Genomic DNA, 15,256 nt, shown 5'->3' on the forward strand with positions numbered 1-15,256 from the left:
AGTGAGTGTGTGCAGCCATCTCGCTCCCCTAGAATCACTATATTAATAACCAGAAAGCTTTCTAATTAGGACTGCCTGACACCCATAAGATTAAATGTTTTTCTGTCTTGCCAAGAAAATTAAGTTTTCATATTCTATCTTATTTTTGGATTATAAGTTAAGAGATGGCTTACTTACTGGTTTAAAAGAACCAATCAAATTAACCAGATTTGACTGATGCTGGTAAGTACTTTATAAACTCCTAAAATCCAGGATCTAAAAATAACTTATCAGGTAAAATAAACACACAAAAACTTATTTAGCATTCTTACAGAGCACACACATAAATACTTGATAACTCAAATCTCACACACTGTATATGTATTTTCCCATAGGAAAGCACAAGAAGACGACAAAAATATCGTGAGTCGCAAGAATTTTTGAATGAAGTAAAAAGTTCTCCACAAAAAGACAGCTTTATGCAGTTCCCAGACTCATTTTATGAACCCCATCCAGATAAATTCAACAAGTCAAGACATCCATCGTGGTACGCATGCACTGCTTCAGCTGGTATGGAAGTCACAGACTTAGAAAGTTCTACAGGATTTTGGCCTGTAATTTCCCAGTTTACCCTTAGTGAAGAGACAAAGGCAGATGTATATTATTATGGCTTCACCATTCTTTGTCTTTTGACGTTAGTAGGTCTTGCTTTATATTTTCTTTGAAGATAGCAAAATCATTTTGATAGTTTTTAAAGTTCCAGTTCTTCACAGAAACGTTTCATTCTTACTTCAGGGCTTCCTCCCAGACATTTTCAAGGTAATTGGCTTATAAAAAGAGAATACGTTTTAAACAAAGTAAGTTTGTGAACATTCCAAAAAAAAAAAAATGCTGTATACTAGAAATGGTGTCATGATACAGTTTGGAAAATATTTTTCTGAAGTTTCAGATTACAGAGAAAATTAAAATGTTATTTATCGGGACAATTTACCTTACAGAAACTTTTCTTTTTTAAATATATGTTAATATCTCAAAAAGTTTTAGATAAGCTGATATATGGATATCTTCTAAAACACATAACTAAAAGCTAAGGACATTTTATGAAATGTGATTAACTGCTTACCTTACTACAATACGGACATTCACCAAATAAGATGTTAAAACTCTGTCTACTTGTCTGTAGACCTCTCAACCACTGAAGTTGTTTAAAAGAGAAGATAAAGGAAGCAATGTTAATATGATTAGATACTCCGGAAATAATTTTTCTTTTTGAATGCATCATATTTTTATTCCAGAAGATTTACCTTCTTAATTTTCTTTTGCAAGAAGAGTATGGGGAACATTTTCTGACCCAGTACCGGACTGTGTGTGTGCTGAATAACCAGGGGAAACCAGCATGGTTTTCAGGGCCTATACAAACTGGTGTTCAACCAAATTGTGGGCCCATTAGAGTCTGATGAAAACTATTCACCATTTCTACCCTGAAATACACAAAAATAATGCCTACAGGTCTAGGGGTTCACAGATCTACCTAGATCCATTAGTCACAAATGAAGAACTAAGGCTGTGAAAAATACCATAGGCCTTGAAAATTTAGGTCTTAATTCTGGTGTTAATCACCAATAGTGGGTTAATTCTCAACCATTAATTACAAGCATGATACAGTTCATTTTTAAAAATTAAATGAATCTATGTAAGACTTTCTTTGTATTCTATACCCAGAAGTACAACTGCCGAGTTATGGGGTATATGTATATACACACACACACAGAGGCACATACATATTAAATAGTGCTAGATTATTTTCTAGACTACCTCCACTAGCATACCCTCCCACTAGCAGTTACTGAGGATTTCTTTGCCCTCAAATCTCTGCCAATTGTTTAATGTATCCAGATTTCTACATTTCTTAGTCTAATAAGTATTAAGTGATACATCAGTATTTTAATAGGCATTTCTCTGAATACTACGTTTGAAGACTACTTAGTATACTAGTTCACTTTTTTGGCTCTTATCCTCCCAACGTTCATATCCTTTACTTTTATTCCTGTATTTTTATTGTTGAATTATAAGAAATTACATATATTCTAGATATTAATCCCTCGTTAGTTTTAGGCACTGCAAAGAAATTCTTGTATTTTATCATCTAAAAAAATTAAATGAATATTCATTATTATAAAAGAAAGCACGTTTCCTTAAGAGTATCTCTATAATTAGAACTGATATTTTATGATTTTATATAAGGTAAACGGACATCTCTACCTCAACTCTCCCTTGTTAAAATACAGGTAGCACCAACTACTATATCTAATCACAAAAATCAGGTAGGTATACTAGGGAAGACTTAGAAAATTGAAAGCACCATACAACTGCAAGGTGTTTTGTATATCGGTGCACATGTACTTTATCGTATGTCAACTGTGCCCTAAGACGAATGCTTTGCAGAACAAATGACTAGAGATAGGAATAAAAGCAGACTTCACATATAGTAAATAAAATGTCACTGAGAGTGCTGTGAGAAAACGTGTTCTCAATATCAAAAGGAAGATTATTACATTTATTCTATACTTAAATATAGCCTGAAAAGTAACAGATGTTCCATAGTGCTAGTTCCTCTTCACCTCACTGTCACCACTACTCCCAACTGGATGAGTCTACAGTTTGCATGTGGTTACACGAGGTATTTACTAAAAGACTGCAATGTACTGTCAGTTTATGTGTCACTAGTAGTTCATGAATGTATTCTGGACACGTCTTCACTCATGAGAAAACATGATGAAGAAATGAAGCACATGGACATCTGAATGAACTAGTAATGCAGGAGCTAAGGGCAAAACAGAAGATCATTTTGAAATAGATTTTATAGTCTATTTCAACTATGCACCCTTCCTATGCTGTGTTAGCTGAAAAAAGTCTTGCTCATGTTATTTTACCTCATATAAGCATATCTGATGGAAAGGCTGTCCACACTGGGAATTATCACACACTTGGTCAGGAATGGCACCATCAAGTTGATAGGCATAACAAATTCCACAATCCATAGAAAAATCCTTCAAAAGAAAATAAGTATTTAAAGTGTATGTGTTTAAAACATACAGGATAAGAGAGAATGAATAATATGGTATAGACAATACTAAATGTCTGTAATTACAGTTTTTATAAAGGTAACTATATTATAGAAAATAGCCACATTACTATTTAACACTTAAGAAAAGCTGTTTGTATGAGTGCTCCCTTTTTTCATCCAATACATTATACATACAGATATATAAAAAACAGATTCTATTTTTGCCTCACAAGATGTTTGGGTTTAAGTAATTTTCCCATATTGTACATCAATATACACTAGTATGTAAAAACAGAAACTGGTATCACTGGTGATTACTAACTAGCAGTCTACAATTTAGCAGCTTTGTCAAAAATCAATCCTAAGTTTATTTGCAATGTAGTGGTGTGTGTTCAATTTTGAAAAACCGTAATGCCACCCTTCACAAACACTTATATTAAGCTCATCAGAACTTCATCTCAATCATCCAGAAGCAGATAGTATAGAAAATCCAAACATCTCATTAGCTACTTTGGACCCTTCCTCCTATTTTTAATAAATAAAGATGTTTGTCATTAATCAATTTACTGTCACAAAGACCATGAAAAAGTACACTTATAACCACCAATCAAAGGTTAACAAGTTCTTTGGTGCAACTTGCTTGCAGTTTAAAAGTCTGTTATAATATTCTTCCAATTTCCTCACTTTCAGCCTTATTTTCCTCTGGTACCTAAAAGAACATTTAATTTTCATTATGCAATGCTGTTTGGAATATCAAAGCAAAGAAAAAACTTACAGATTTTTCCAGGATAGCACGAGCTGGAAAATCAATTTCTAAGACATCTTTCAAATTCTGTAATAGAGTATTTTCTGGATCCCTGAAAGCATGAAAAAAAATTTTTTAATTAAATTTGTAAAATCGCAGAAAAGTAACAATTCTATTGCAAAGATACCTACCATAAATGTATGTTTCTGCTCAGCTTAATTCCCAGAGGTTTCACCACTTCAGATATTTAAATAAAAAAAAGTTTAATAATTTAGGGGTTGCTGTTCTCATTTTGTAAAATGGCACAGAATTTGTTTCTAAGTTACTCTGATATATAACACTATTAGTTTTAGATGTACAACATTATGATCTGGTATATGTATATATTGTGAAATGGTTACTACAAGTTAACATCCATCACCACACGTAATTACAGATTTTTTTTCTTATGATGAAAACTTTTAAGATCTCACAGTAACTTTCAAATACAGTATTGTTAACTAACAATACAGTATTGTTAACTAACAGTACAGTATTGTTAACTATAGAATTTGTTTAACTACTTGAATAGAAAATTAATTAAAACCACAAAAGTACACAGTTCAAAATGATGAGACATTTTCATTTAAAATAATTACCATTAATATTTTATAATAATACTTTAACAGTAGTAGACAAGGATTTTATGATTCTGTTAAAACATTTAAATCTGAGATCTCACACCATGGTCAGCTCCAAGAAAGCAGCACTCGGGAAGCATAGTAGGGTGCCTGGGGTCCACCTCCACATGTACTGAAGCATTATTCCCTAGAGTAAAAGAATATTAAAGTTTTTACAAAAAATAAGTGAATATCTGGCTGGGTGCTTACTTCATTATATACACAAGGGAAGAGTAACCAAATGCTTTATAAATGTGTCATAAACGTCAATATATCACTATATTATAAAAAGCAAATTTTGAAATTATAATTGTGGCTAAAAATCTGGGGACCCTAAATTTCAAAAAACAGAGTCAATCCATAAGTTAATATAATTAATTTAGATTAGGATCCTGGTCAGAATCCTATTAAAGTTTAAATAAAAGGTTTTATGGAGTGATAAAGATCTTTAATATAAAAAATTCACAAATCAAAAATTTAAGAAATTTTTAAATTACTTTGCATGACTTTCTTGGAAAGAAATAGAAATATGGTCAAATATATAGACAAATACAATAAATGGTAAAAAATAAACATGTTTAAGATTTGAGTTTTATGAAGGTTTATAATAATACTTTCTGAATTCTTTTGCTCCATGTGAAGTTTTCCTCTGTAACTTAAAGGATTCAATTCCTACTAAATTTAAAACAGTTTATTTAGTGAAAACAAATAACCTTGCTTGCACAATCTATGAAAAAGTTACTTTTATTTGGCACTAGATTCTTTTATAAATTTTAACTGTACTAGAGTACTGAACAAACTTCAGAAATTTTACTATTTTTAAGGTGCACAGTGTAATTGTTTAAAGTCTATTTAAATTTCATTTTTATGGTAAAAATGTCTTGATAAATTCTATATACTATAGTTTATAAACCTTTGGCTAAGGTTGACAACAATATAAACAGAGTTACTACAGATCTGGCAAAAAGGTAACCAAGTAAAATAAATGACTATAAGTCATTCAATGAGAAAGACAAAAAGGGAACTTGTAATCTCAATTGTTAATACATTCTTTATCATAAACACAAATTCCATATTAGTCTCTGGCAAAGTCATCTAATGACTCCAGAAAATACTTTCACTTAACAATGGCTATATTAACTAATCTTTTAATTAATTTGCTGAAAACTTGGTCTTAAAAAGGCAAATCAGTGCCTAAAGAGGGGGAAAGCACCTAAAAGGTAAACAGAGAGAAGAGAAAATGAATGAAAACCAGGCTGTTTTTGCTGAACAATGAGAAATAGGATAAGAAGTATATTTAATCATATAACCTGATAAAAATAATTATTTTAATGATGACATGAAGATAAGTTATTATACTTCTTTGAAGAAAATATTTTCATTCTTAATATTTACTTGTTCACAGATATACCAAAATTTGGTTAATTATTCCAAATTAAATACTGTTGGACTTTAACAAACTGGGTAACAATATCATTTGTAGAACTGCTGTACAATTATACTTCCTCTTCTAATAACATGTCACTATTTTCCCCCCAGATAATCTAGTATGCCTAGGTAAAAACTATAAAAATTGCTCACTAACTGGGATATGATTCACATCAGAAATTCAAAATATCCTTTGGGATATATGATTTGAAACAACATATCTATTTGGGCTAGGAAAAAGGGGAGGAAAGATATAAATAGGTATCTTCTAACCACCCAACTAACAGTATTTAGTGTGAACTCAACTATGGTTTAAAACATCTACAATCTTGAGAGAGGCAGAACTTGGAAACTGTTTTGCTTGCTCGTAATGAAACACTTAAAACAATCATTTTATAGTAAAGAATATGGTGATATTTAAAGGATATTTATAGTTATATATAACATCTTTTCCATTTATTTCATATATTTATAATGGCAATACTTCAAATATATTATTATTTTGTGCCTTGTGTTTACTCTTCAGTGGCATGCATGGACCATTTCAGGTTCTTTCATTCTCTGTATTTTTTTCCAGAAAATATTTCCAGATTTGTTCACACTCATCTTCTCTAGCTTCATGGATGAAGACTTCATTATTTCTGACATAGTTCTTTTTCCTAAATAATGTAAGTTTCGAAAAACCTGTTCCACTATTTCTGTGCTAATTAAAAGCTAATTTAACACCATCTTTGAATGCCGCTTCCATCGGATTATCACCTTTTATAATGAGACATTGCCCTTTCCCCCAGAGATATTTACATTTAAATACATTGTAATAAAAAAAAGTTTTAATAGTTTACTTCATGCAGAAAAGTCTGACCTAAGAGTCCAATGTTATCTTTAGATTCATTTTCCTAAGTAATACAAAATATAATCAAACACCTTAAAAAGAAAAAAGCCCTCCTGAATCCTTTTTCCCCACCTACTGCAATTCTGCGTGTGGTTGCACTCCATGTAGGTTTTTCTGGCTCAAGTACCCAAGTCTTCTCATCGATTTCATCCATAACATCCCAGAATGTCTTCAGTGATTCCAATGCTGCCAAAAACTGGCTATGAATGCTTATTATGGAGCTCTGTAAAAGAAAGATGAAAGCTGAATAAGTTATATGGCACTATCAATTGCAGATAATCTTTCACTTAAAACCCAATTTAGAAATTTTAAGCCGTTTTATTTCAGCTTGACCTAGACTTTAGTAAACAAGAGTCAACTTGCCACACCTCTTCACCTCCATCAATATTAACAGAATTCCTTTGTCATTGGACTATGCAATTCTCAAGAAAGAATGGCTTTTTTCCTAAATGGTGATGGAAAAGAAAGAAAATAAACCATATTTATGATGAATTTTGTATTATATGTATGACAGTAGTTACTAATACAAGAAGATGTGTATGTACAACTTTACGAATGTATATTATATATTGGGCATAGTGTACACAATTTTATAATGAAAATATTTTCATTTTTGCTGTACTTATCTAGTTAAATGCAGTACTGTTTGTGACTTGATTAAATTACTTTTAAACATTATGGATAAATAACTTTTCAGACTTAATTAGGCAAAAAGTATAAAAGGTTTTACACTTAAAAAAAAAAAAATCAAACAAATTACAAGAAGATTTCTTTTAATGTTAAACTTTTAGCCAATCTCTGAATTCAGTATTTTAGACATTAATCCTTTATAGGAGGTAAGTACATTTTCACTAAGCAATAAGAACTAAAGCCATCACTGATTTAAAAAATCAATTTATATTTCAAACAAAGTCAAAAGTTTCTCATAAAATAATGTAATATGTTTAAAAATTACTTACTAAATACTTTCATATAAAAAGGAATCAAATCTAAAATAGTTTTAAAAAGAAGGATTTTGTTTCAAAAAAGGAAAACATAAAAAGTCACTGAAAATACTACAAATGCATTCATCCAAAATAACTGATAGAAGCCAACAACGCAAGAATATCATACTCCCTGGGTAAGATGAAAGGAAAGCACTCCTTTCCTCAAACTGTTGTTTGTACTATGAACTTAAAGAAAGCCCACTTCATTTCATCACTTCAGTTGGGGTTTACACTTAGAAGAATTCGTGGCTCAGGTTCACAGAGCTAGTTTCAACTCCTCTAACCTTCTATACATGGAAGTTTAAGTGTAGGAACTAGAGTTTAATGTCTGAAAGAACCTTTTACAATACTGAAGGTAAAATATCTGTACTTTCCTAGTACAGCACACTTACCTACACATTTAGATGTCAGAATCCAGAAGTCAGAAAACTCAAATCACAAGTTGTTGTTTTTTTACTATGGGCTATATATTTTATTATTTTTTCACTAAATGCACCACAATTTTTAAGATATACAAACAAGAAACCAGTTGTGACCCTTATAGATTTCCTCTCTTACACCTAATAAATTTAATAAGTTAACATAGAACCTGACTCTATTTTTAAATATTTCTTGACAACTTCATTACCCTAGCATTACTATATACCATTAGAATAATCCCCTAGTTCTTGCTTCCATACCCAGACTAGCCATCCTTGACTTCAACTACCTTACTGCAGAGTATCCAATCTAAAATGTAAAACTGAACATACCAGTTTCTCTCCTAAAACCATTCAAATCAACCTTCTAACTGGATTTTTTCCATCTAGTTATATTCCCATAAAATCCATTACTTATATTGCAGTTAAGCTGATTTTTGTATTCTCCAAACCTGATACTTGTGTAATTTCCTGTTTTACAATAAAACAGTCTAGGTGCAGTTTTCTCAAAGTGATATTTTTTCTTTGTAATACCATTAAATATAAATAGAAATCATATGATTTAATGTACAGCAATAATTTCTTTAATCAAAAGAACTACACATCAGAATCAAAATATTTGGGTTACATTTTATAGGTCCATGTATTTAAGGAAGACGTGAAAGATGCATTGTATGACTACTATTATTTTCTAAAATACAGGAGAAAATTCAGTCTTCCAAAACTTCTGAGTTTTTGGAAGTGGTTTGGAACCACAAATTCCTAGCAGGAATAACAAAGCAATTATATAGCTTAAATGTAGTGAAGATCCAAAAATAACACCCAAAGTATTGCAACTGGTTAATTTACTAATCAAAGGAAAATGCCATCCTTCTTTGCACACATGCATAGACCATGATTAGAGGAAATGAAACAGAGGAACAAAGATACAAGACAAATAACAAAGGAACAACAACCTTGGAGAACAAAAGATATTAGAAATTAGTATCTTAAAAAACTATAAAACACACAAAAGGCTTCGTGTCCCAAAAGCAATCAGCTATCACAGAGATGAAAAATAGCCCAGAAATGAAGATAATGATGCATGATGCAGAGGCCTCTCACCGCTCGCCTCTTGCCTCACTGTGGTGGGAAAGAGGAGAGGAGAGGATAGGAAAAAACCTCAACAACCTCTTGTCTTTAAAATGTAAAAAAAAGGAAATTCTGAGAAAGTTAGAAAATATAAAACAAGGTGAGAAGAGCACATTCAACACAACACCTCCAAAGATTTGCAGCAAGGACCCATGTTGAGGGCATTCCAACCACAACAGGTTAGTTTATCTTTGTCTGTCTGTCTTTTGGTCTATATTTACGTGGGGTAGGACTATAACAAGAAAAAATGACCCGCACTGAACAGCAGAAGTTAGAAAACTACCTCTATAACATGACATGTACAGGGAGCAGAAGAACTAAGTTTAACAGGGGAGCTATTGCTTGATATGGAGTCCAATTTCCTGTGTTAAAAGCAAAGGTCAGAAGAATAAAAAGAATGTATTAATCTTGATGTAAATCGCTTCTCGGCCTTTTGGCTAAGATCAAGTGTAATCTTCAGGGGAGAAAATAGACATCACACATGATTTCAAAATAGCAGGCATAAAAATATTAAGAGATCAGTCTAATATTAGGTTCACCTAAGGCACTTAGTGAAATTCTCTGCACTGAAATCCGAATATCTGGACTGTTCTGTATATGGGCTTTTCCGTGAGAAGATCTGTATGTGGTCTCCCTGCATTGATTCACTGGAAATTTCTGAACAAACAACGGGAAAGATTTCTGAACACTCTTGTTCAGTACGATAGATTCAGCATCTAAACCTTGAAATCATGAACCATTAGAAAGTCTGTTCAAAGTCACCAAATCATGACCTTACAAAATAACTAGCAGGCTTCTTGTTTTCTCCACCCAGTTTCATAATGCTGAAGCAGTCCATTTTGGCAATGCTTACCAATTTTGTGTTGGAAGGCATGTATGAACCAAGTACCCCAAGACTGAAGCAGGGAAAGGTCAGGCTGGTTATTCTCATTCATGTTTAACAAACCATCAGAAGACTAAGTTGTATCATTATGCAAAAACCTTAAAAGGGGTCACATTTCCTTATGAAACATAGCCAATAAGTAAATAGGGAAGTAGATGGAGTAGTTCTCATTGGCTCCATGGCTAGAGACTGTATCTTTAATGAAAGAAGTCAGCGGTCTGGTTTCCACACTGTCAGTATCCACTGGTGAATTTTTGTATGCTTAAGTCTAAACTCTTTTCAAAAACATACTGGTACCAATTAATGAAATAGAAACAATGTTTTTTATATTCTGCAAAGAAGCTAGGAACCAAAAAACTAGGTACTAGTACAAGCTAAGTGGGATTAGTCCTCCAACTTTGTTCTTCTTTTTCAGAGTCTTAGAATATAGCTCTGTTATATTTAAATATGAATTTTAGAATCATTTTGTCAGTTTCTTAAAAAATCTGTTGGGATTTTGACTGGGATTGCATTAAATCTATAGGTCAACTTGGACACAACTGACATGTTAACAATATTGAGTCTTTTAACCCATGCATGTGGTACATATCTCCATTTACTTAGGACTTTAGAAAAAAAATTGCAGACATTTCACCAAAAAAGATGTATGGATGACAAGCACATGAAGATATACTCAACATCATTGATCAGTAAGGAAATGCAAATTAAAATCACAGTGAGCTACCACTGCGTACCTATTAGAACGGCTAAAATAAAAACGACTGACCATAACAAATATCAGCAAGGATGTAGAGAAACAGGAACTCTCAGACACTATTGTTGGAAATGTAAAATGGCAAAACCTCTTTGGGAAACTGATCAGCAGTTTCTTAAAAAGTTAAACACACTCCTCCTATATGATCCAGCCATCCCACTCCTAGGTATTTCCGAAGAGAAATGAAAGCATATGGTTCATGTAATGACATCCACATAATGTTAATAGCAGTTTATTTGTAACAGCCAAATCTTGAAAACAACCTTTATGTCCACCAACAGGTAAATGGACAATATGTAGTATACCCATACAATGAAATAGTACTATTACTCAGCATAACAAAATGAACTATTATTACATGCTACAACGTGATTAATCTCTATGCTGAGGAAAGAAACCTGAAATAGAAGAGTACATAGAATTACATAACATTTTAGAAAGCAGATCAGTAGTTGCCTAAGGACCAGACAAGAGGGAGAGAAGGGGAGGATTAAAAAGGGAAAGGAGGAAACTTGGGTGTAATGGAAACGTTTATTATCTTGATTGTGGGGATGATTTCATGGGAGTAAACATTTGTTCAACTCACCAGATTATTTACACTTTAAATATGTTGGTTTACTGTATAGCAATTATACCTCAAAAAAGTTGTTTAAAAGAACACTCATTCGGATTCCTGGAGAGGAATGGATCTACATAGCAGTACCTTCTTTGCAGTAGACTTCTCAACAATCAGAAGCTTTAAAAAACTTAGAAAATGAAACCATTTCTAACAGCAAGGACGAATGCAGGACAGTAACTGTTCATAAACCCACCACTTAGAGAGTGAAATTTTATCACTTTTATATGTATATATAGATATATAAAATGTGTATAAATCGAAGAAGGAGAAAAGATATATATGGGAACCAAGATGTTAGCTATTCCCCTATAACTGTTATTAAATTATGCTAAACTAGGAAAGCACTTAAGCAGAAAAGTGTGAACACTGCCAATCTCAAAATGTAACGCTTATTATCTTTAAAAGCATTTTGTTACTTTTATAATACCTGAAGTGATATAATAATGTCAGTCACTTAACCAGATCTTAGAGTATAATATCTTCATCTTAAGTACTATTATTTCCAGTATTTTAATAATTTTCTTACAGTCCCGAAATGTGATCTTTTGTGCTCTGATGGCACTTAAATTAATAGCATAATTTTCTGGTACTTGCAACAGATGCTTTCCATTCTGATTTTTTTATACTTTCCTATAATACTTCAAGATAAATCCTCTAATAATCATTTTTGTCTTTATCTCTGAGGGATTCAAAAGGCTTCAATAGAATAAGGAAATATCAAGAGATTAAACTTTTTAAAAAATTTAATTTTAATATTAATTGCAATATTTCCAATCAGATATCATTAAAGAGATGATAACTCTCTTAACTATTCGGTTCATTTGATCTTATTTGCAAGCTTCATTGATGTTCTCAACTTTTTGTAGGTACCACTATAACTAAATCTATTTAATCAAATGCTATTTTCTGTCAAGCGGTCCATACAGAACATTTCACCTCTTCTTATTCTTAAGTTTATTTAACTATAACTGACCACTAGTGATTTAAAAGAATTGCCTCTATTTTTAAGTCATGTGAAAAAGGTCTCTGCCCACAAGGTCAAAGGAAACATTAATTTTGTGTGCAGCCATTACAGAATGATCATAGCAACTATATTCAGAAAATGATTAAAGAACCCTGGCCAGTGTGGCACACTGGTTAGAGCGTGGGCCTGTGCTCGGGAGGGTTGAGGGTTCAATTTCTGGTCAAGGGCAGTACCTGGGTTGCAGGTCTGATTCCCACCCCCGATTGGGGGTGCATGTGGGAGGCAACCAATCGATGTGTCTCTGTCACATCAATGTTTCTCTTGTCTCCCTCTCTCTCTCCCCCTCTCCCACCCTTCCACTCTAAAATCAATGGAAAAAAATATCCTCGGGTGAGGATTTTTTAAAAGAGAGAGAGAGTAAAGAAAGGAGGAAATATCTGTCAAGTATATGTTGAAAATAAGTGCTTTCAATTTAGTCCTTAGCTATCCTATATTGGCTACCCCACATTTTAGATCATTAAAAACAATTAAAAAAATGAGGCCAATTAGTAGAGGATTCTGGGTAGATGGTTGAATAGGAAGGATCAGGAATCTCTCGCCCCACCTACACAACAATTGCACTAACAGAATCAGTCTGATGTACCAATTTTAAACCTCGAGTCTACTGAAGGATTGTAGCTTTGGTTAATTTCAGTTCTTAGCTTGGGAGGGGCTACCCATCACCCAACCTCCAAGCCCATGACACACAGCACACACCCCAGAAGCATTTGCACACAGCTTGTAAGAGCCAGTGTGGGCAAAAAGGGCCCTGTATTTCAAACAGCAGGGATCTGTACCCTAATCACCTATTGCTACTTTGGATCTCAGAGGGGCAGACAGACTGTTGGCCATCGCTGAAGCACCTCCCCACCACCACCACCATTGCAAGCCCTTCCCCCTACTGAAGTGACTTTTGGGGTATTTAAAGAGCCAGTGCCCTTTTATTTATCCCTTCATTGTTCTCTTTTCTTTCCCTTTTGGGAGCCAGATATTAAAGAGTAGAATATTCGAAAGCAACTGCATATACAGGGGAAATTCAGAAGACACCGAAGTCACTATGTATGCCCAGGAAAAGATGGAGGTTCAGAAAGGACCAGAGAAGACCTTAAGCTTAAACCTCAGGCTAATCCTTGGCACAGAGACAGCCTACAACAATAATAAAATTAAACAAAAAACACAGGGGATTTTGTTCTTCTCTGAGGAAAGAAGAATCTGATTTCTAGAATTACTGCATTACTAGATCAAAATTTCCAGCTTTCAACAATAAAAAATCACAAAACATAAAAAGAAACAGGAAAGTGTAGCCCTGATTCCAAGGGAAAAAATAAATTAACAGAAACGGTACCTAAAAAAAGACCTGATAGTAAATCTAATAGAATTTAAAACAATAGTATGCTTTAAAAAGTTAAGATGTGGAAAAAGAAAAAGATATATGAACAAAATGAAAATATCAATAAAGAGAAAGCAAGCCTAAACAGGAACCAAAAAGTTAAAACAGAACTGAAAAATTCACTGAAAGAATTCAAAGGCAGATCTGAGGAGGCAAAAGAAAGAATTTGCAAACTTAGGGCAATGGAAATTATCGAGTCTAAGGAACAGAAAGAAAAAGATTGAAAAAAAGGTGGACAAAGCTTAAGGCACCAGTGGAATACCAGCAAGAGGACTGAAATATGCATTGTGTGACCCCAGAAGAGGAGTGAAAGTAGCAGAGAGAATAAAGAAAAAGATGATGGAAAAATGTCCAAATTTGATGAAAGACATGAATATAAACATCTAAGAAGCTCAATGAAATCTAAGTCAGATGAACTCAAGGAGACCCACAATGAGACACATTATAAAGAAAGCCTGACAAAGAGTGAATCTTGAAAGCAGCAAGAAGTGACTCATCATATACAAGGGATCCTCAATAAGACTATAAGCAGATGTTTCATCAGAAACTTTGAAGGCCACAGGCAGTAGCTGATATATTCAGTACCATCAGATCTGCCCCCCAGGAAATAGTAATGGTAGTCTTGCAGGTTGAAATGAAAAAATACTAGACAGTAACTTAAAGCCCTAAGAAGAAATAAAGATCTCAGTAAATGTAAGCACATGGATAACTATAAAAACTAGCATTGCTGTAACAATGGTTTTTAAGTCTACTTTTTGTTTTGTGCATGGCTTGAGACTAATACATTTTTAAAACAATTATTAGTCTAAAAGCTAGGATTATAACTGGTTTGAAACTCCACATTTTGCTTTCTATATAATTTAAGAGACAAATGAAATTTAAAAATTACTCATTTATGGTTTGAGGCACATGATGTTGTGATACCAACAACTGAAAAGGGTGGGTATAGAGCTATAAAGGACCAGAATTTGTGTATGTTTTTGAAGATAGTATAAATTCAAATAAGAGTGTTATAACTTTAGGATGTTAAATGTAATTCCCATTATAACCACAGAGAAAATACGATTTTTGATAAGGGTGCCAAGACCACTCAGTGGGGGAAAGGACAATCTTTTCAACAAATGCTACTAGAAAAACTGAACATCCAAATGCAAAAGAATGAAGTCTGACCATTCCTTAACACCATGTATAATACAAAAAGTAACTTAAAATGGGTCAAAGACCTAAATGTAATAGATAAAAGTATAAAACTTTTAGAAGAAAATGTAGGGCACAAGCTTCATGACACTGGATTTAGCAAG

The 15,256-nt window shown here is 33.0% G+C and overlaps 2 protein-coding genes across 3 annotated transcripts in view; one reads left to right on the forward strand and one right to left on the reverse strand.

Moving 5' to 3' along the window:
• Positions 1-6,606, forward strand: part of VRK2 (VRK serine/threonine kinase 2) — a 69,050-nt gene extending 62,444 nt beyond the window's left edge. Inside the window, exons 12-13 of one of the 2 annotated variants that reach the window (XM_087823579.1) lie at positions 375-526; positions 6,456-6,606. In XM_087823579.1, coding sequence (XP_087679705.1) covers positions 375-526; position 6,456 — 153 coding nt within the window. In that variant the 3' untranslated portion in view covers positions 6,457-6,606. Of the gene's footprint in view, positions 1-374; positions 2,407-6,455 lie in introns of those variants that run through there. The other variant, XM_016201840.2, reaches the window with a different exon arrangement.
• The window catches only part of FANCL (FA complementation group L), a 46,329-nt gene continuing 31,281 nt past the window's right edge, over positions 209-15,256 (reverse strand). The window contains exons 8-14 of the mRNA XM_087823580.1: positions 6,843-6,993; positions 4,515-4,598; positions 3,983-4,028; positions 3,822-3,903; positions 2,913-3,029; positions 1,103-1,174; positions 209-806 (exon numbers count right to left, since the gene is read on the reverse strand). Of these exons, the coding sequence (XP_087679706.1) occupies positions 771-806; positions 1,103-1,174; positions 2,913-3,029; positions 3,822-3,903; positions 3,983-4,028; positions 4,515-4,598; positions 6,843-6,993 (588 nt within the window). The 3' untranslated portion in view covers positions 209-770. The remainder of the gene's footprint in view (positions 807-1,102; positions 1,175-2,912; positions 3,030-3,821; positions 3,904-3,982; positions 4,029-4,514; positions 4,599-6,842; positions 6,994-15,256) is intronic.

This window comes from Miniopterus natalensis, chromosome 13 (genome assembly GCF_054644295.1).
Source record: "Miniopterus natalensis isolate mMinNat1 chromosome 13, mMinNat1.hap1, whole genome shotgun sequence".
In the NCBI taxonomy this organism is placed as follows: Eukaryota; Metazoa; Chordata; class Mammalia; order Chiroptera; family Miniopteridae; genus Miniopterus; species Miniopterus natalensis.